This window comes from Neoarius graeffei, chromosome 16 (assembly GCF_027579695.1).
Source record: "Neoarius graeffei isolate fNeoGra1 chromosome 16, fNeoGra1.pri, whole genome shotgun sequence".
In the NCBI taxonomy this organism is placed as follows: Eukaryota; Metazoa; Chordata; class Actinopteri; order Siluriformes; family Ariidae; genus Neoarius; species Neoarius graeffei.
The window spans coordinates 11,213,180-11,235,475 of NC_083584.1; the positions used below are offsets into that span (position 1 = coordinate 11,213,180).

At 42.5% G+C, this 22,296-nt stretch overlaps 1 protein-coding gene across 2 annotated transcripts in view; it reads left to right on the forward strand.

Annotated features, from left to right (window-relative positions):
* The first annotated feature begins 9,064 nt into the window (after positions 1–9,064).
* Positions 9,065–22,296, forward strand: part of qtrt1 (queuine tRNA-ribosyltransferase 1) — a 50,961-nt gene continuing 37,729 nt past the window's right edge. The window contains exons 1-3 of one of the 2 annotated variants that reach the window (XM_060942483.1): positions 9,065–9,349; positions 13,414–13,482; positions 21,019–21,157. In XM_060942483.1, coding sequence (XP_060798466.1) covers positions 9,065–9,349; positions 13,414–13,482; positions 21,019–21,157 — 493 coding nt within the window. The remainder of the gene's footprint in view (positions 9,350–13,413; positions 13,483–21,018; positions 21,158–22,296) is intronic. The other variant, XM_060942484.1, reaches the window with a different exon arrangement.

Here is a 22,296-nt window from a genome sequence, read left to right on the forward strand (position 1 = left end):
AGAGAGAGGGGTCGTGCGGACAGAGAGAGGGGTCGCGCGGACAGAGAGAGAGGGCGCGCGGACTGAGAGAGAGGGCGCGTGGACAGAGAGAGGGCGCGCGCGGACAGAGAGAGAGGGCGCGCGGACAGAGAGAGAGGGCGCGCGGACTGAGAGAGAGGGCGCGCGGACTGAGAGAGAGGGCGCGCGGACAGAGAGAGGGCGCGCGCGGACTGAGTGAGAGGGAAGAAGCCGCTGCGCACGCTGCCACAATGATAACAGAGGAGACGCGACAGTGAGGCAACTTGAACATGTGAGTTATGGTCTAACAGTTAGCCCTTTCAAACTGTATGTACATGACATTTGGGCGTTTGTAGGGCTACTGACATTTGTGCGAGTAATTTAAGTCTCTGTAGTTTAACAATCTGCTTGTTAACTGATGTGACCTGACCTGTTACTGTTCACAATCGATTGCCTCGGCCGCGCTTCGGTCTACATGCAAGTATCATTGGGAAGCTTACATTCTCCTCTTGTATATATAACTAGTCGTCGACCTCTTCCACAACGTGCTCAAATCAAATGTGGGTTATGTTTTAGAAAAAGAATATATGCGGGGCGGCACGGTGGTGTAGTGGTTAGCGCTGTCGCCACACAGCAAGAAGGTCCGGGTTCGAGCCCTGTGGCCAGCGAGGGCCTTTCTGTGTGGAGTTTGCATGTTCTCCCCGTGTCCGCGTGGGTTTCCTCCGGGTGCTCCGGTTTCCCCCACAGTCCAAAGACATGCAGGTTAGGTTAACTGGTGACTCTAAATTGACCGTAGGTGTGAATGTGAGTGTGAATGGTTGTCTGTGTCTATGACTACGTTCAGACTGCACCCTGAAACGACCCATATCCGATTATTTTTTTTGCCCATATGCGACCTGTATCCGATTTGTTATTGACAATCTGAATGACACAGATCCGATTTTTTTCACATGCGACCCAGGCCGCTTGGATATGTGGTCCTAATTCCGATGCATATCCGATATTTTCACATGCGACTGCAGTCTGACCGGACAGCTCGCATTCATGCGACCTACACGTCATCAACAAGAGACAAACGTCACTATTCTGCGTTGGCTAATCCCGCCTCTTTGGTGGAAAACAACAACATTTATACAGTTTTCAGAATTTAAATAGACTTTTATAGAATTGATCAAGCTAATGGTGGATTTGGTAGGGACCTGGATGTTGATCTGTTAGCCTGATTTAAATAAAACAGTTTCTATAACTGATTTATAACTTAAACCATCCTGTATTACAAGATTATAAGATCTCTCATCTCATCTCATTATCTGTAGCCGCTTTATCCTGTTCTACAGGGTCGCAGGCAAGCTGGAGCCTATCCCAGCTGACTACGGGCGAAAGGCGGGGTACACCCTGGACAAGTCGCCAGGTCATCACAGGACTAGATTATAAGATTGTTCTGGAAATTTCCAGTAATTTGACACCTTCTGTCTCATTAGTCTGCTGCCCACATTAATCAGATTATTGTGTGAGTTCCGCCGCCACCACAAAAACCACATCGCCAGGTCTCGCCTCATCTCCATCGCAAACTGCACTGGTGTTTCTGCACCTTGAGCCAGCGCTGAGAGAAGTTATAGAATTCAGCTATAAACAATCTAAATAAATATTTATAAAAATGTAGAAAAAGTTTATTAATATGACGAAATAAATATGTGCAAATTATTAAGCCTGAATTAAGAGTTTGGTAATACAGCGGCCGTATCCCAAATGACTACCTACTGAAGCTCGAGTGCACTATATAGAGTTTAAAAATCCATTACTTCCTAGTAACATGTAGTGCACTTATATAGAAATTAGAGAGACATTTAGGAGTCAACCCTCGTTACCAGGATACACGTTTTCATTTCAGTTCAGAAACAAAAACACACACGAGACCTCACACTTTTTTTTTTTTAAATATATTTTTTAGGCTTTTTCATCTTTATTGGATAGGATAGTGTAGAGACAGGAAATGAGCGGGAGAGAGACGGGGAGGGATCGGGAAATGACCTCAGGTCGGAATCGAGCCCGGGTCCCCGGGTTTTTTATGGTATGGCGCCTTATCCACCTGAGCCACGACGCCCCCAGAGACCTCACACTTTAACACTAACCAGATAATTAAACAAACAAACAAAAAAAAAAGAAATCATTAAACATGAAGAGTGCGCTTTTTTTTTGTTTACGTATTACGTAGATGTGCTTATTACGTGTCAATTTGTGCATGCGGGACACTTTTGGGTCGTTTTCTGTTCATATTGGAGATCGCATACAAGTCTCATATAATTGGTAATGTGAACGGCCTAACAAAAAAATCGGATTTCACAACAAATCGGATATGGGTCGTTTCAGGTTGCGGTCTGAACGTAGTGTATGTGTCAGCCCTGTGATGACCTGGCGACTTGTCCAGGGTGTACCCCGCCTTTCGCCCGTAGTCAGCTGGGATAGGCTCCAGCTTGCCTGCGACCCTGTAGGACAGGATAAAGCGGCTAGAGATAATGAGATGAGATGAGAATATATGCCACGATTCCAGTGTCCACTGCAACAGTAGAGAGGTCTTTCTCCAAGCTAAAGCTTGTGAAAAATGTACTCAGAAGCCTATGCAAAGAAGAGAGGCTCTCTGATCTCCTTCTCCTCTCGATTGAAAAAGACGTACCCATAAATCACAATGAGGTCATTAATATCTACAGGGACATGGCCCCCGGAAGGTGACTGCTTTAAGGCCCCTGGAATGTTAGGCTTCTACCTTATGAGAGGAAGGACTGATTTTTATCATTTTGTCCATTAGGCTATTTACTTATTTGTTCAAAGTTCAGGTTTCACTGTTCAATGTTAAATCTTTAACAATAAAAAAGCCTAATAATGCACCAGTGTTTTATTGCTTTGCATGTCTTCCAAGCCTATGATGATGTGAGTGACAATTTTGCTGACACAAAAGAAATGGCAATTGCATATCACTTTCACCAACACAGGACACATAGCTAAGTACTTACCGTTAATTTTAAATCTACATTTCCATATTTTGGAAAGGACCGGGGAAAAAAAATCATGCACTTGCTGCCCTTTTTCTGACTTTGAGCCCCTGCCCCTCTATAATCCCGTGCACGTCCCTGAGTCTCGGTTTCATTTACTGCTTTGCAAGTTATTTTATATCCCCCCCGCTGTTGTAGTATGGTATGCATACTGTTTATAGACCCCTTGTGCATGACGTCACGCATCACGTGATAATTACAGATGGGGTCAGACAGACACCGTCTTTCATACAAGCAAGGCTTAATATGTCTTCAACATGGTTAATTTTTGTGCCGTCGAGCTTTGTTTCTGTTATCAGAGGAACACAGTCCTGTGCAATAAATTTATATATCGCATTTTTTGTTATATCATCCACCTCTAGGCTAAAGAAAAAACAGAACGTGCTGCATCATGACAGACCGGCTGCACTGATTCAGTTACAGGTTGCCAGGTCTGTATAAAACACCCACAACCTACACACTAAACAATAATTTTAAACTGAAACATTATCCTGTCTGTAATGATGCATTGCAGGGTTTTTTTTTTACCCAGAGGTGGATGATATAACAAAAAAAAAGAATTATAAATATTCTCAAACACAGTATTGTTCAAAAGTCTTGGCACCCTATTGTTTTCTTCATACAAACTTTGTTATAGATTTCTATTTTATGATTTCTACATTATTGAGGAATGAACCTACAGTCTGAGAGAGAGTTCTACACAAACACACTGAACTTTACAACAGCTGCATGCACGTGAAATCGAAATAAATCGACTAAGGCAGGAAAAACTATTTTGGATAAAATTGTTTATTGTCCGTTACAAGTAAAAGTAAAAATTAATCAATAACCAAACTTCAACTCATTGTGTGATCTTCATTTTCTGTTGCAATTCACAACTATTCTATGGTTTTCCTAAAAAAAAAAAAAAAAGTAGTACTTGCAAAATAGGGGGAAAGTAATAATACTGGGAGGCAAATGGAAATTAACCCTCACTTTCCTCCCTGGGCAAGTGGGTTTAAAAGTTAATGTCGATCCCTGTGAACTATATTTTCAAAATAGTAAGAAAGCGGGGACGGCACGGTGGTGTAGTGGTTAGCGCTGTCGCCTCACAGCAAGAAGGTCCGGGTTCGAGCCCCGTGGCCGGCGAGGGCCTTTCTGTGCAGAGTTTGCATGTTCTCCCCGTGTCCGCGTGGGTTTCCTCCGGGTGCTCCGGTTTCCCCCACAGTCCAAAGACATGCAGGTTAGGTTAACTGGTGACTCTAAATTGAGCGTAGGTGTGAATGTGAGTGTGAATGGTTGTCTGTGTCTATGTGTCAGCCCTGTGATGACCTGGTGACTTGTCCAGGGTGTACCCCGCCTTTCGCCCGTAGTCAGCTGGGATAGGCTCCAGCTTGCCTGCGACCTTGCACAGGATAAGCGGTTATGGATAATGGATGGATGGATTCTGTTGGATTGTCATTGCTGCCTATTCTGTGGATAATATGTAGAGTGTTTTGTCACGTTCTGTTCTGTGTCTTCGTGATGCTTTCTTTTTCTGTCATATTCCCTTCTTGGTTTTTTTTATCTATTCATGTATTGTCATGACTGTCTATTCTTTTCTCCAAACTAAAAAAGAACTTTTGTCATGTTCTTTTTTACGTCTTCAAAATGCTTTATATTCGATCATATTCCCTTCTGTTCTCTTATAATATGCTCTCTTATTTTGTCCTCGTGTCTGTCCTAGTCTGTGTTATTTTTTTTGTCATGTTCTCTTCTGTTCTCTGCACATGCATTCTATTCTCTATGTTCTATCTGAATATATACTAATTTGTCATATTCTATTCTATTCTCTCCTAAGTTATCCTACTCTATCCTGTTCTATTCTCTATTTCTATCCATAATGCATTATACTGTCATTTCTAGTCCTGGGTGTTGCAACCGGTGGGGAGTCTCAGGTCCGGGAGGACTTGAGTATTGGGGAAAGTGGAGTTACCCCTTCATCACCATTGCTCCCAGGTCTGCTCTGACCCGGAGTGGTAGCACCTGCCTGGGTTCCAGCTATGGGTTAGTTACAACCCCGATTCCAAAAAAGTTGGGACAAAGTACAAATGGTAAATAAAAACGGAATGCAATGATGTGGAAGTTTCAAAATTCCATATTTTATTCAGAATAGAACATAGATGACATATCAAATGTTTAAACTGAGAAAATGTATCATTTAAAGAGAAAAATTAGGTGATTTTAAATTTCATGACAACACACATCTCAAAAAAGTTGGGACAAGGCCATGTTTCCCACTGTGAGACATCCCCTTTTCTCTTTACAACAGTCTGTAAACGTCTGGGGACTGAGGAGACAAGTTGCTCAAGTTTAGGGATAGGAATGTTAACCCATTCTTGTCTAATGTAGGATTCTAGTTGCTCAACTGTCTTAGGTCTTTTTTGTCGTATCTTCCGTTTTATGATGCGCCAAATGTTTTCTATGGGTGAAAGATCTGGACTGCAGGCTGGCCAGTTCAGTACCCGGACCCTTCTTCTACGCAGCCATGATGCTGTAATTGATGCAGTATGTGGTTTGGCATTGCCATGTTGGAAAATGCAAGGTCTTCCCTGAAAGAGACGTCGTCTGGATGGGAGCATATGTTGCTCTAGAACCTGGATATACCTTTCAGCATTGATGGTGTCTTTCCAGATGTGTAAGCTGCCCATGCCACATGCACTAATGCAACCCCATACCATCAGAGATGCAGGCTTCTGAACTGAGCGCTGATAACAACTCGGGTCGTCCTTCTCCTCTTTAGTCCGAATGACACGGCGTCCCTGATTTCCATAAAGAACTTCAAATTTTGATTCGTCTGACCACAGAACAGTTTTCCACTTTGTCACAGTCCATTTTAAATGAGCCTTGGCCCAGAGAAGACGTCTGCACTTCTGGATCATGTTTAGATGCGGCTTCTTCTCTGAACTATAGAGTTTTAGCTGGCAACGGCGGATGGCACGGTGAATTGTGTTCACAGATAATGTTCTCTGGAAATATTCCTGAGCCCATTTTGTGATTTCCAATACAGAAGCATGCCTGTATGTGATGCAGTGCCGTCTAAGGGCCCGAAGATCACGGGCACCCGGTATGGTTTTCCGGCCTTGACCCTTACGCACAGAGATTCTTCCAGATTCTCTGAATCTTTTGATGATATTATGCACTGTAGATGATGATGATATGTTCAAACTCTTTGCAATTTTACACTGTCGAACTCCTTTCTGATATTGCTCCACTATTTGTCGGCGCAGAATTAGGGGGATTGGTGATCCTCTTCCCATCTTTACTTCTGAGAGCCGCTGCCACTCCAAGATGCTCTTTTTATACCCAGTCATGTTAATGACCTATTGCCAATTGACCTAATGAGTTGCAATTTGGTCCTCCAGCTGTTCCTTTTTTGTACCTTTAACTTTTCCAGCCTCTTATTGCCCCTGTCCCAACTTTTTTGAGATGTGTTGCTGTCATGAAATTTCAAATGAGCCAATATTTGGCATGAAATTTCAAAATGTCTCACTTTCGACATTTGATATGTTGTCTATGTTCTATTGTGAATACAATATCAGTTTTTCAGATTTGTAAATTATTGCATTCCATTTTTATTTACAATTTGTACTTTGTCCCAAATTTTTTGGAATCGGGGTTGTAATAGTACATCACCAATAAGGCACTGGCAGCAGGGCACTTTTCGGTGCAATGTAGCAGATTAACCCAACAGGGTCAATGGCACACCACCAGATGACATGCGGAAGAGCCACTCAAATCGCCAACGGATGGCATCACTCGGCAAGTCAGTTGTCACTGCGAGGCAACTTCCATACCCGTCAGGTCTGTGGCACTTTTGTGCACCACTTGGCATCAGGTCTGGAGGTCCAGAGAGAGAACACGATGAGGGCATGACATTGTTACCTTACTGTGCAAGGTGCTTCATTAGGAAAGGAGAAAGAACGTCACCGCTGTGGACGGCTCTGTTGCAGGCCTCACCGCTCATCTGCGTTCCTGCACATCCAAATAAAGCAGTCATCATTGCTCGCAATGGACAGTCGACGATGACAATAAATCTAAAATATCTGTGTTATACAATATCTAGCTATAAATATATATCATATAATATCTACTATATATAATATATTATGCATAAAAAGGTCGATATCAATAATATACAATATCTATAATATACAGTATACATTATACATATGTCTGCTATCAACAATATAAACAGTACACCATATACATACAAGATGCAGGATATTTACAGACAAGACACAGTATAGTAAAGCCAGGGTACGCTGAGTGCAGTGAGGTCGTGCAAACAGGAGGATGTTACAGGAGGTAAAAGTGGTACAGTAGTATCATGGCAAGGAAGGTTCAGGTCAGATATTTATGAGGTTGATGGCACGGGGAAAGAAACTGCTCTTCTGTCTGGTGGTTCTGGTTCACAGTGCTCTATAGCCCCTGCAGGAGGGGAGGAGATGGAAAAAGACTGTGACCAGGGTGCGAGGACTCCTTAACGAAACAATAAAACTGTACAAATCTTTCATTTTTTAAAATGAGATTAAAATTTTACCCTGAAAACAGCTTTTCGAAGGTTGCATTCCCTGATAAATTGTTTTATTTTCATGAACATTCATAAAGGAGCTTTATTAAAAAAAATAAATAAAAATAAATAAATCCTTTTTTGTAAGTTAGTAAGATTTAAAATTACAAAAGAACAAGTATTAGTTAATATACAGTGAATGGTGAAAGACTAAAATCTTGTAAAATCTTTTTTGTAAACTGTTAAACTAAGAATGACATTTTCAAACTTTCAAAGAAATGTATAATAACCATAATCATATTTTCAGATTATTTTGCATAAATGCAGTATAAAACCAACACCACAGAGAAACAGATTTTGTCTCGGGACCAGAAAAAGAGCATAAATACAAAGTCTATTAAAATGTGTTTGGAGGCTGAGACCTGTTCCCAAGTCTTTTCCTTTGTATAAAAACATTTCTGAGGTGGGAAATAATTTGTTTTTCTTTTATTCAATACTATCCACATTTTTGTTCTAATAAATTTAACCAATAATTTACTAAAAATTAGTAAATTACTGTGGAATGGCACAAAACAAAGAATCTCGTTTTAAACCCCTGAAAGCACAACAACAATAATAATAATATCTATATTAATTAATGATTAAAAATCAATAATTACTAATTAATTGTTAATTAATTTGTTAATAATAATAATAATAATAATAATAATTGCTGTTGTTGCTGTTGTTATTACTATTATTATTATCTACAAATGAATTATTAATTAAATATTCATTTCCAATTATTAATGAATATACGTATTAATAATAATATGTATATTAATTAATAATTAAAAATCAATAATTACTAATTAATAATAATAATAATAATAATAATAATTATTATTATTATTATTGCTGTTGTTGCTGTTGTTATTATTATTATTATTGTCTACAAATGAATTATTAATTAAATATTCATTTCCAATTATTAATGAATATATGTATTAATAATAATAATACGTATATTCATTAATAATTAAAAATAAATAATTACTAATTAATTGTTAATTAAATTGTTAATAATAATAATAATAATTATTATTATTATCTACGAAAGAATGATTAATTAATTATTTATTTCCAATTATTAATTAATATATGTAATAATAATAATAATAATAATACGTATATTAATTAATAATTAGAAATCAATCCTTACTAATTAATTGTTAATTAATTTGTTAATAATAATAATAATAATAATAATAATAATAATAATAATAATATTTATGAAACAACTTCCTGGTATCTTTCACGTGATCTCTTCTCCTGCGCTCTGATTGGCTGGTTGTTCACACCTACTGTACAAAGACCAATCAAAATCGAAGAAGCCGATAGGAACACCAACCAATCAATTTTCAGGAAATCTGATTTCAGCCAATCAGCGCACGGGAGGCGGGGATTAGGCGGGAATACGGAAATTGACCTCTTAGCGGCTTTCAAAATGGCGGCGCCCGCAGCACAAAGCGACACATGCGAGAGTAAATCAGACATGGCAGCTGGTAGAGCGGTTTCCTCTGCGGTCCCTCTTACTCTCCGGATTGTAGCCGAGTGTCCGGTGAGCAAGGCGCGGGCGTGTGTGCTCACACTTCCCCACGGCAGCGTTAACACGCCGGTGTTCATGCCGGTCGGCACGCAGGGCACCATGAAGGGAATCACCGCCGAGCAGCTGGAACAGCTGGACTGTCACATCTGCCTCGGGAACACGTATCACCTGGGCATGAGGCCGGTACGTGACTGAGATCCCAGTGCGGACTCAGACTGTACTGTAGCACAGCAGCCTGAGTCCTTTCTGTCTTTCAGAGATAAAGGAACAGCAGTGTAAGGTTTTGGATTTGTAGCATATCATCAGATGATGCCCCTTAATGGTCTTAAAGCAGGTTATTTTGTGGAATCGAACGCAAAAGCACCACCAAAAGACATAGGGAAAAGACAGAATGAGAAGTAAGAAACAAGGCTGGGGTTTATTTTTTTTATAGCCAAGACTGGCTAAAACATCATCATCATCATCATCAGTCCATGGGCTCGAAAACCCACTGGTGCTTCATGTTCTGATGTTTACCGCTGCCCTGCACGGTTCTCAATCTTGTGTGGTGTCCAGGTTGAGTGTAGAACATGTTTTAACATGAAGCCTGTTTTGTTGAAGTTATTATCTGTTCATTGATGGAGCCTTGAGTGTAAAACTGTTCATGATAACTGCATTCTAAAGTTATCACAGTGATCGTAGTCCTCGGCCATCATAGCAAAACTGTACGTGTCCAGAGCCAGCTTATAAGTGTGACTTTCGACTGTCCGTATGGGGCGGTCCTCCACAAGAGTGACGTGATGGGACTCCAGCCAGAAGTAGGGCATGAGGATGGATCAGGCAGGTCTGAAGAGCGGGAGAGGTCCGCATCACTGGTGTCTCAGGATCGACATGTAACGAGATGGAGAGAGGGATAGAAAATACAGGTTGTTAGGTATGCCCAGTAGGGTGCATCAGTTGCCGTCACTTTCATAAAATCTGATGCATTTTTGTTCGGGTGTTCCTTTTCACCAATAAAGACATCCTGTAAATTTTTTTGATCATATTCAAAAGTCTGATGGTGGCACCATGCGGTTCATTTTTTGCCAGAAAACGCTTATTTTATGTTTTTGCGTAAGGTTTGAATCACAATGTTGGACTCCATTTATTGATTTCTTGCGACCCAGAGATCATGTTAAAGGGATAGTTTGGGATTTTTGACATGAATCTGTATGGCATCCCCATCGATAGTGTCGTGCAAACACACTGACTTACCCCTGACAGCATCCTGTGAGTCCAGTTCTTGTCCAGTTTTGGTCCAGACGAAAGTAGTCCGGCAAGTTTGTTGGGGTCACGAAAGTAAAACGTTTTTCGTCTCAAAACAGTATGTGTTCAAAAGAGTGATATATTTGCATCACAAAACCGTTGCCAAATAAAAAGTCAGACCTCGAAATCGCTTGGCACTATTTTCTCTCCCTTCTTATCACTGCGCGCTGCCGCCAGGTGACAGCGAAACGCAGACCCACTAAGCTGGTGGGAGACCAAGGCTGCACTCTATCCACGGCTTACACACGTGATGGCACGGAGGATGTGTATAGTGGCAGCATCTGTCCCCCCAGAGAGGATCTTTTCAAAAGCAGGACAGATTATAACTGAGAGGAGAAATAGAATCAGAATTAACTAGTTAATTGCAGCAATTAAAGGAATAGGTAGGAAAAGGAAGGCGCAAAGACCCGTTTTCAGGCGCTGCGTGGTGTCTTTGCACCTGCAGCGGTGCTTTGCCTGTGCTGTGGCTGAAAATAGTTCCAGATATAAATTGGTCTAGTAAATCCCTTCGTGTTAATTTGCATTGATATGTGTACTCGATGTGAATGTACAAGTCATGAGAAATAATTATAAAAAATCTTGAATTATTTGATTCACTTTTGCAACGACATGCTAGCTGGACACGCCGGATTACAGCGACTACGCTAAGCTAAAGCTAACCTGGGCGTTTATAGGTCAGGACAATGGCTTGGTCGGCTACAAAACGCTTTGGCTCACTCATCCAACTCTAGGGACTGCAGGGACTGACTCAATTTCATCTTGGGGTGGCGTATTCCTTTAAATCAAAAATAAAATCTCAGGAGCCGTTTGGGAGCCGAAAGAGCCGGCTCCTTATAGTAAGAAGAGCCAAAAGAGCCGGCTCCTGAAAAAGAGCCGAAATTCCCATCACTAGTAAACAATGAATGAAACAGCCGTGGCTGTCACCTGGCGGCAGCGCGCAGTGATAAGAAGGGAGAGAAAATAGTGCCAAGCGATTTCGAGGTCTGACTTTTTATTTGACAACGGTTTTGTGATGCAAATATATCACTCTTTTGAACACATACTGTTTTGAGACGAAAAACGTTTTACTTTCGTGACCCCAACAAACTTGCCGGACTACTTTCGTTTGGACCAAAACTGGACAAGAACTGGACTCCCAGGATGCTGTCAGGGGTAAGTCAGTGTGTTTGCACGACACTATTGATGGGGATGCCATACAGATTCAGGTCAAAAATCCCAAACTATCCTTTTAAGAACCTTTGCGAGGGATTGAGAAGCATTAATGTGATTCATAATACATTTGTATTGTTTAAAAGTAGTTGAACAATGATTCAATGAACAGCTAAAACTCAAACTGTGCTTGATAATATATTTAGAATATGGACTAAAAACGTGTATCTAAGATATTTGGTATACTCTATAAGGTGCCATAATGCTCCATGAAAAGTGATCGAAATTTTGTCATAAAAGTCATAAAATAGCAGCTTTTTCCATAAGTTTGAGCTCCAGGTGCCACCATTAAACTTTTGAATTTTGTCAAAATATTTCACCCAGTGTGTTTTCTTACCAAAAGGAACATAAAAACAAAAATGCATCATGATCGGAGGAACTTTTCATTTTTAGGGGGCAACTGATGCACTCTAATGCCCAGTGTCACCAAATGGTTAAGCAGAGTATACATTTTGCGCCGAGTGTAAGCAGGGACTCCTGGCAAAACTAACCATGACCGCAGACCTAAAAGGGAGGGCCAGAAGGTAACACATACCCCTTTTCCACCAAATCAGTTCCAGGGCTGGTTCGGGGCCAGTGCTGGTGCTGGTTCACAACTCGTTCAACTTGCGAGCCAGCTGAGAACCAGTTTGCTTTTCCATAGCTCGCGGTGCTAACGGAAGCCACGTCATTACGTCGTTGTATACGTCAGTTACGTCGTTGTATACGTCATTACGTCGCTACGTTTGCATAAACCTTGGTGCGAATATCAAAGCAAAAACAACACGGAAGAAGCAGCAGCAGCAACAACAATAATAATAATGGATGACTTCGCGTTTGTACAGCTGCTGCTTCTCGTCGCTTAAAAATGGCGATCTTTCGCGGTCTTGTTATTGTTGTTGGTCTTAACAACTCCGCCCCCCGCTGACGTAAGCGGTTCTTTCCTCTGGCCCAGCAGAGAGTTGGTGCTAGCCTGGAACCGGTTTTTCTGGCCCCAGAGCCAGTTCTTTGTCAGTGGAAACAGAAAACCCGGTTCCAAACTAAGGTGGTGTTTACATTAGACCGTATCAGCGGATCATCAGATTAATGTTTTTAAAACGATTCGCGTGCACACAGCAACGCCAATACACGGATACGCTCGGCTCCGCAGGCATCCTGCGCTCCAAATCACTCCGCCCTGAACAGCGAGTGCCCTCTGGAGGGTGCGCACTCCGGCCCTGTGCAGCTCAGAGAGCGTGCGAGTGGAGTGCATGAGCAGTGATTCGGGACAAATAACAGGAAGTGAAAGTCCGCACCGTTTTTCAGCAGTCGCGTCACATGACCAATGTGGCATGACCAACGCCAGCGAATCAGGAAGGTGGATGTCACAGTGACGTTGTCCAATGACGACGTCAGCTAGAGCTCAGCACAGCGTATCCTCGTTCCTCAATGTTTACACAGCACTGGATCAGACACGTAATGGATTGAATACGTGGGCCCTGGCGGATTCAAACTGTTTCGCCTGTGGAGTCGTTTCCCGGCGTTTTAATGTGAACGGACAGTGCATCCGCGACGAAAACGATACGGATACGGTCTAATGTAAACACCACCTAAGCACTGGCCCCGAACCAGCCCTGGAACTGCTTTGGTGGAAAAGGGGCAACAGACACGAGGGAGCCCCGGGACACAAAGCAACCAGCCACTACACCATCAACAAACCCAAGTAGGGGGATGACAGTATTCATGCATCCCAGTTTACCAAACACTCTGTGTGTGTGTGTGTGTCCATGTCCTAGGGTCCTGATCTGATCGAGAAAGCCAACGACCTGCACGGATTCATGAACTGGAAGCGAAACCTCCTGACGGTAAGATCACCACAGTGCTGTGTGTTCCAGTCCCGCTCCGGTGTTATCCCTGTACTGCACATCTCACTGTTTCTCTTCCTCCATCAACTCTATTTTCACCTCATGAGGGATGTTCTTTTGAATTAAGTAAAATAGAACAGCGTGAGGGCGGCACGGTGGTGTAGTGGTTAGCGCTGTCGCCTCACACCAAGAAGGTCTGGGTTCGAGCCCCGTGGCCGGCGAGGGCCTTTCTGTGTGGAGTTTGCATGTTCTCCCCGTGTCCGCGTGGGTTTCCTCCGGGTGCTCCGGTTTCCCCCACAGTCCAAAGACATGCAGGTTAGGTTAACTGGTGACTCTAAATTGACCGTAGGTGTGAATGTGAGTGTGAATGGTTGTCTGTGTCTATGTGTCAGCCCTGTGATGACCTGGCGACTTGTCCAGGGTGTACCCCGCCTTTCACCCATAGTCAGCTGGGATAGGCTCCAGCTTGCCTGCGACCCTGTAGAAGGATAAAGCGGCTAGAGATAATGAGATGAGATGAGAAGTTAATGTAAGACAAAGATGAAGTTTAGAGGTTTGGTTCCTGAGTGGGGCAAGAGAAAAGCATTCGGTCTGTCTGCTGGAGATCGCGAGTTCGAATCCCGATGATGCTACAACTATCCATGGTCTAAGAGAGCGATATTGGTTTGCGCTCTCAGGGAGACGTGGTCTGCTCTCTTTCCGTTGTCAGTTACAGCGCTACGAGGCGATCTCGGGTGTTTGTGAGCTTCAGCATATAGAAGTGGACGGATAGCACTTTCCTTCGAGTGTGTTGCATAAGAGCAATTTGGAAAGATGTGGTCGGCTGCTGTCATAGCCTTCGCTCTCCCTGGTGGGTGGGATTTGGCCCTGAGTAAATTAAGGAGGGGGCGAAAAAGTTAGCGGTATATCATGAACTTTAGGCGTTTAATTGGTGTAGAAAAGAATACAGAAAACGGTCGAGTATTAGAGAATAATTCATGAAAGGGTAGATTGTCATTTTTAAAATGTTTTCCTGGACTTGTAATAATTGAATGTTAAAGGTAGACCGCCTTTCAGATTTTTCAAGTGTAGGCCAGGGGAAGAATTTTCCCTGACACGCAATTATTTTTGTTCAGTGGACTGAAAGCTACTGAATTCGAATCACAGACTTCCACTTTTATTATTATTAAAGGTCCCATGGCATGAAATTTTCACTTTCTGAGGTTTTTTAACGTTAAAATGAGTTCCTCTGACCTTCTTAAGTCACCCCAGTGGCTAGAAATTTCATAATGTGTAAACCAAACTATGCCCAACATTTGAGAATGGCGCATCAAAACGGCGTGTTGATAAGCTCTTCCCTTTACTACGTCAGCAAGGGAGATGATCCCCACGCCCCCCCTCTGGATTCCCACCCACTGTATGGATTGCCCCGCCCAGTTGTAGTGAGGAGACCATAAAGGACACAACAACATGGCGAGCGAAACATGGAAATTGCGCTGTACATGGATGTGACAACACAGAAAAGAGTCTGTTTTTACTGCCGACGGGAGAGCCCCTGAAGACGCAGTGGCTTAATTTTATTTACTTCAATAATACGCCGTCGAGTCTACCTAAGACGGTGTATGTTTGTCGGAAGCATTTTCCTGATGAATGTTTCCACAACTTGGGACAGTACAGGGCAGGTTTTGCACATCAACTGTCACTGAAGCCTGGGTCCGTACCGAGCATCCCTGCCGCATCAGCCACAAACACCGAACAAGTAAGTGTATAACTGTTAAGTCGTTTTGCCGTGTTTTAAAATCGGTGCGTTAGCCTAGCAATGGCTACATTAGCTGTGCAGCTAACCGCTTCCTGCAGTTAGCCAGGTACATGGGCTCGAGTTGTACCATTTTTTTTTTTTTTAGACAAGGCGGATGGACCAGGGCATTCGCCTGCCTGGCCGTGCCCGATGAGGAGCACTCTCGGCCGGCTTGGGAGGCAGACGGCAGCCCCTCCCCCCATGTCATGCCCCCACCGTCTACCCTTCCCTGCCTCCTGCTTCTCATTAGCAAAACGACACACTGGGAAAAACGCTGAAATGGGGCTTTCTCCCAGGAGGCTATATCTACGTACCGAGGGTTCATTTCGAGAAAGGCTGCGGATATAACATCCGGAAGCCTCCACGAGCCCGTTTAAAGCATCAACAAACCACCATGCCATGGGCCCTTTAAAAAAAAAAAACAATTAATGAATTTAAGGCCACAAGGCCCTAAATTCTCGGCTATTTTTTCCTGCTTCACCATGACGCAATACAAGATACTATGTCGTGCATCACATCACGTGGTGGGCTTTCCCCATTCACGCAAGGCATTGTGGGATACAAATTTGAAACAGGAGAGAAAAATGGAGGACGTGAGTGTGCGAATGAAACGTGAAAGACCGACTACAGTAACGGAAAGAAAGCGAGAAGAAAAGACGTTATGTTATATACGAAGGAAAGGAAACGCAGGACCAAACTAATAAATATCGGCGCTCAGCGAGCACCTCGGTGTGATCAGCTGTTCATTTAGTGACAGAATGATGGAACTGTCAGTGCACGCTCAAAGGGAAACCTGCGCATGCGCGCGCGCACACACACACACACACACACACGGACTTTTTCTGTCTGCTTGACTGCCTGATTTCATGCACATTATTTGCTTTAATCCCCTCAAATTAAATAACTTCCCAGCCACAGAACAGAACGGCCTGATATTTTGTGAGATGTTTATTTCTGTAATAAATAAATCACAATTACCGCATTTCAGAGGGAAATAAATTTCACCAATTTTATGAAATCGAAAGTCCGTCTAGCTTTGCAACACAAGCGTGCACGGAACACTTTGGTTCGTTTCTTTATTGCAGCTCTTTCGTTGTTGTTGATTTTGTTAAATGGAGGGGGGGTGGACTGATCTTGAGTCATGAAAGATGTTGTCTAGATGAATTTTAATATCCACGATGTATCCTGGACTACTTGATATCGATGTAAATAGTTACTGATGTCCTCATGATAATGTTGGAGTCGGTTCCTGTTCAAGTCATAATTTAAAGTTCAAACAATGTAATGCAAGGATGTTTATTTTTTTTTCCCTCTTTCTCGAGAAGTATTAGACTTTGAAATAGGGTGCATCAGTTTCCCTCACTTTCATAAAATCTGATGCATTTTTGTTTGGGTGTTCCTTTTCACCAATAAAGACATCCTGTAGAATTTTTTGATTATATTCAAAAGTCTAATGGTGGCACCATGAGGTTCATTTTTTTGCCAAAAAACGCTTATTTTATGTTTTCGCGTAAGATTTGAATCACAAAGACTACGTTCAGACTGCACCCTGAAACGACCCATATCCGATTTTTTTGCCCATATGCGACCTGTATCCGATTTGTTATTGACAATTTGAACGACACAGATCTGATTTTTTCACATGCGACCCAGGCCGCTTGGATATGTGGTCCTAATTCCGATGCATATCCGTTATTTTCACATGCGACTGCAGTCTGACCGGACAGGTCGCATTCATGCGACCTACACGTCATCAACAAGAGACAAACGTCACTATTCTGCGTTGGCTAATCCCGTCTCTTTGGTGGAAAACAACAACGTTTGTACAGTTTTCAGAATTTAAATAGACTTTTATAGAATTGATCAAGCTAATGGTGGATTTGGTAGGGACCTGGATGTTAAACCATCCTGTATTACAAGATAAGATTGTTCTGGAAATTTCTAGTAATTTGACACCTTCGGTCTCATTAGTCTGCTGCCCACATTAATCAGATTATTGTGTGAGTTCCGCCGCCGCCACAAAAACCACATCGCCAGGTCTCGCCTCATCTCCATGCTTTACTTGCAAACTTGAAGAGTGCACTTTTTTTTTTGTTTACGTATTACGTAGATGTGCTTATTACGTGTCAATTTGCGCATGCGGGACACTTTTGGGTCGTTTTCCGTTCATATTGGAGATCGCATACAAGTCTCATATAATTGGTAATGTGAACGGCCTAACAAAAAAATCGGATTTCACAACAAATCGGATATGGGTCGTTTCGGGTTGCAGTCTGAACGTAGTGTATGTTGGACTCCGTTTATTGATTTCTTGTGAGCCAGAGATCATGTTAAGAACCTTTGCAAGGGATTGAGAAGCATTAATGTGATTCATAATACATTTGTATTGTTTAAAAGTAGTTGAACAATGATTCAATGAACAGCTAAAACTCAAACTGTGCTTGATGATATATTTAGAATATGGACTTAAAATGTGGATCTAAGATATTTGGTATACTCTATAAGGTGCCTTAATGTTTCATGAAAAGTGATTGAAATTTTGTCATTAAAAAAAGTTCAAGTCCTTCCCATGCCCAGTACCTGGTATTCCTTGGCAGTCTCCCACTCAAGTACTAACCAGGCCCAACTCTGATGGTGGCGCCGATCTCCGTTTCCGTAGCCCTCGGCCTCTCGCCTATTACATAGCTAGGGTTACAGTGGGGGGCTAGTCGTCTGGTAACCATGAGAGTTCAACTCCCCATGCACATCTGTATTGCAGCGTGCCTTGCCAGATGGTAGTGGGTACCATTTTTATGATGGTCTTTGGTATGACCCGACCGTGAATAGAACTCGCGATCTCCCGATCGAGAGGCGGACACGCAGCCACTAGTCGGTGAAATTTTGTCATAAAAGTCATAAAATAGCAGCTTTTTCCATAACTTTGAGCTCCGGGTGCCACCATTAAACTTTTGAATTTTGTCAAAATATTATTTCACCCAGTGTGTTTTCTTACCAAAAGGAACATAAAAACATAAATGCATCATGATCGGAGGAACTTTTCATTTTTAGGGGGCAACTGATGCACCCTACTATGAAATCATCTGCTGAGAAACATAGTTGAACGTAGTTCTTGAGAGATATTTAAAGTTAAGGCTCTGCAGTACTTAATTCATTAACTTGTCATGGTAGTTCTGGGGCTGGTTTTAATTTTATAGTCTGCATTTTTACAGTGTGTGTGTGTAATGGTTTTTGTTTAATAGTTGGTGTGATGTCGAATTACTTTTACTGACTTAATAAAGATGTAGATAAAATGTTCTGGCCCGGAAATGAACTCGGCCCCCAGCTGAAAGAGTTGCTCAGCTCTGTTTCCTTTTCTTGGGATGTGCGACTACATGTGGCTGTCATGAGCAGCACTGAACACTTACTCACTCGCCTGCGTAGAGTTTGTACATCTGTGATGGTGACGTTTACGACTGACCTGCGAAATGAACGCAGGATCTGCACATCAGCTATTGAAAGGCACGGAAATTGCCAGTGTAGGAGCCATAAATACTTTATTTTTTGCTTTTTATTATGGTGTTAATTTTATGGGTATTGGTTTATTTTGTTTGTGTTGTTTTCATTTTATTGGTTACTTTTGGACATGGGTGTGGCGCTGGGCGTGTGCGGTGCGCAACTGGGAGCCTTAATTAGCTTTACCTGACACCTGTGCTTCAGTTCAGTTTGGCGCGGTGTGAGCACGGGGAGGGCTATCTTTTGTGTACCGCACATAGCACATCGCATGGACTCACCTAAAACTTCTGTTCGTTTGGATGTCTTTGCTCTGCCTTGGACTTGGAAAGACTGCTGGAGTCTAAATGAGATAGAGAGCAATAAACTACAGAAACGGGAGTAATTGTGTGGACACTGGATCATTGAGTGCGCGTAAGACAATTGTTTCCCCTGCTTAGCCCACCGCGGCTTCTGAACATTTGGTTAGTTGGATCTGGTAGCTGCAACAGCCAGCAACACGACACGTTGTTGTAATTCACCTTCCAGGCAACAGGGGGCTCTCAAAATGACAATCCACTCCTTTAAAAGAGAACTGAAGGCAAGTATTTATAATCAAAATTCTCATCTCATTTAATTAAATATCGGAATGCATGTTTGATCGCTATTTTGTCGCTGCTATAGCAAGTTCTGAGTGTTTGAAATATGCTCTGTAATATATCAGTCCGTATGTCAAAGCGATGGCCATAAACGAGATTCGTTGAGACCTGTGCAAGACATCGTAGGACGGAAGTAAAACGTACAGCGGAAATCAAAGCAACCGACATCTGCTAACGTTGTCAAAAGACGCGCGCGCCCTCTTTCGAATGCTGATGTAATCAAGCCGGAAGTTTTGTTTGTTTTGATAGCAATCAGGAAAGTTTGAAAAAAGTAGGCAATAATCGCCATTTAAACTCGTTTTTGTGCAATACTTCGTTTGGAAAACAGTTTTCAAAATGGCGGCACTGACACCTGGCTGACACTAAACGTTTCGAAGTCTCGCACAAGTGTCGTGAAGATCGCGCGGATAAACGACGCCTGCCGTCGACCAGACGAACTAAATTCAACACGGCTAAAAACCGAACAGGCCGATAAGTATAATATTTAATTGCAATTAGTTGCCAATACGAGTCACGATATAAGGTTACTAAAACCGAAAATGTCATTGAATAACACGATAATTAAGAAATAAAGCAAGTTTAAAAATGACCTCAGTTCTTTAAATACTGTAGCAATTCCTAACATTGTCATTTATTTAAAGGAGAACTGAAGTCATTTTTAAACTTGCTTTGTTTCTTAATTAACGTGTTATTCAATTACGTTTTCGGTTTTAGTAACCTTACTGTATATCGTGACTCGTATTGGCAACTAATTGCAATTAAATATTATACTTATCGGCCTATTCGGTTTTTAGCCGTGTTGAATTTAGTTGGTTTGGTCCACGGCAGGCGTCGCTTATCCGCGCGATCTTCGCGAGACTTCAAAATGTGAAGTGTCAGCCAGGTGTCAGCGCCGCCATTTTGAAAACTGTTTACACAGCGGCCAGATCGCCATGTCATTCCAATTTGGATTAATTTTGAGATTTGCCAGCTTCATCAGTGATGGACATTATTCCATACGACTTCAAATAAACGTGGAGTAGAGAAGAGTTGGAAAGACGACAGGATAAGGACGAGTCCGTCGCGCTGGTGTTTACGTCATTACTGTCGCACAATTAAAACGTGCCAGATCAGGCGGTTGGTGGGTTTTCAAAATAATAAATACATGCATGTATTTTTGTGATAAATCCATATTATACTGAGCGCATTTCCCATATCATCCTCACTAAGGTTTCGGACAGCACTACAAAATGGCGTCTCCACTATATAGTGAGTAGGGAGTGATTTCGGATACAGGGAAAACTTCCGGCTTGATTACATCAGCATTCGAAAGAGGGCGCGCGCGTCTTTTGACGACGTTGGCAGATGTCGGTCGCTTTGATTTCCGCTGTACGTTTTACTTCCGTCCTACGATGTCTCGCACAGGTCTCAACGAATCTCGTTTACGGCCATCGCTTTGACATATGGACTGATATATTACAGAGCATATTTCAAACACTCACAACTTGCTATAGCAGCGACAAAATAGCGATCAAACATGCATTCCGATATTTAATAAAATGAGAGAATTTTGATTTATAAATTTGCCTTCAGGCCCCCCCCCCCCCCTTTTTTTTTTTTTTAACTGTAACCTGTTCCCTCTCCTCCTGTCAGGACAGTGGAGGTTTTCAGATGGTGTCTCTGGTGGAGTTGTCTGAGGTGACGGAGGAGGGAGTCCTGTTCCGCTCCCCATACGACGGGAAAGAGATCCTGCTCACTCCCGAGCAGTCCATCGGCATTCAGAACAGCCTCGGTACGAGTTCAGCTCATCTTCATCACCTTTATACAGACAGAGTTCTCAATCCAGACCACAAGAACCACAAACGTTCCGTCTCAGTGACGGCTTCAAAGTTTTTGTTAAAACCATAAATTTACAGGAGTTTCTAACCATACGTCAGATTATTCAGTGATGAGAGGCAGAGTGACTGTGAAGTGGGCGGGGCAAGTGATGAGAAAAAAGTTGACCTGAACATTTTTTTTAATTTTTAAAAGAAAAAAATTCATATACTGCGTTCACAATTCCTGAACCAACTTTTTTTTTATCTCGCCCCGGGATGGAGTCCACCAGGGGGTGAGGTATTGTTTTGTTTTCGGTCGGTCTCAAATAGAACCTCCAACATTTTGAGGGTCATCTGGTCAAGGTCACCAAAAAGGTCAAACTCATTTTGGTTGTGTTTACTGTCTCATATAGAGGTGCTATCCACTACGTCATCGTGCTGTAAGAATGTAAGAGTGCAACGATCGCGTACTGCGCATACACGTGTTCCAATTAAAATGGCCGGTGAATTTGGTTCACCGTTCAAAATAAATAGACGAGACTAAAGAAATCGCTTTCAGACATGTTTATGCTTATTACAGACGGAAAGCGCGTTCCACTGAGCTCTAGCGCCGGGCCATTTCCGGGAAATAAGAGTTTGGGTCATGGCGACAGCGTGTGTATGTCAGCCTCGGTTCGGAGGTTTCAGTTTCGAAAACTGTAAGAGGTAAGAGTAGAATAATATAAAGTACAGACACTTGGTATATTTTACTTCTATGATTTTTTTTAAATTGTTCATTTTTGGATTACGCTTCATTTTTGTGGCTACTGCCTCATAAATATATATCTCATCTCATTATCTGTAGCCGCTTTATCCTGTTCTACAGGGTCGCAGGCGAGCTGGAGCCTATCCCAGCTGACTACGGGCGAAAGGCGGGGTACACCCTGGACAAGTCGCCAGGTCATCACAGGGCTGACACATAGACACAGACAACCATTCACACTCACATTCACACCTATGCTCAATTTAGAGTCACCAGTTAACCTAACCTGCATGTCTTTGGACTGTGGGGGAAACCGGAGCACCCGGAGGAAACCCACACGGACACGGGGAGAACATGCAAACTCCGCACAGA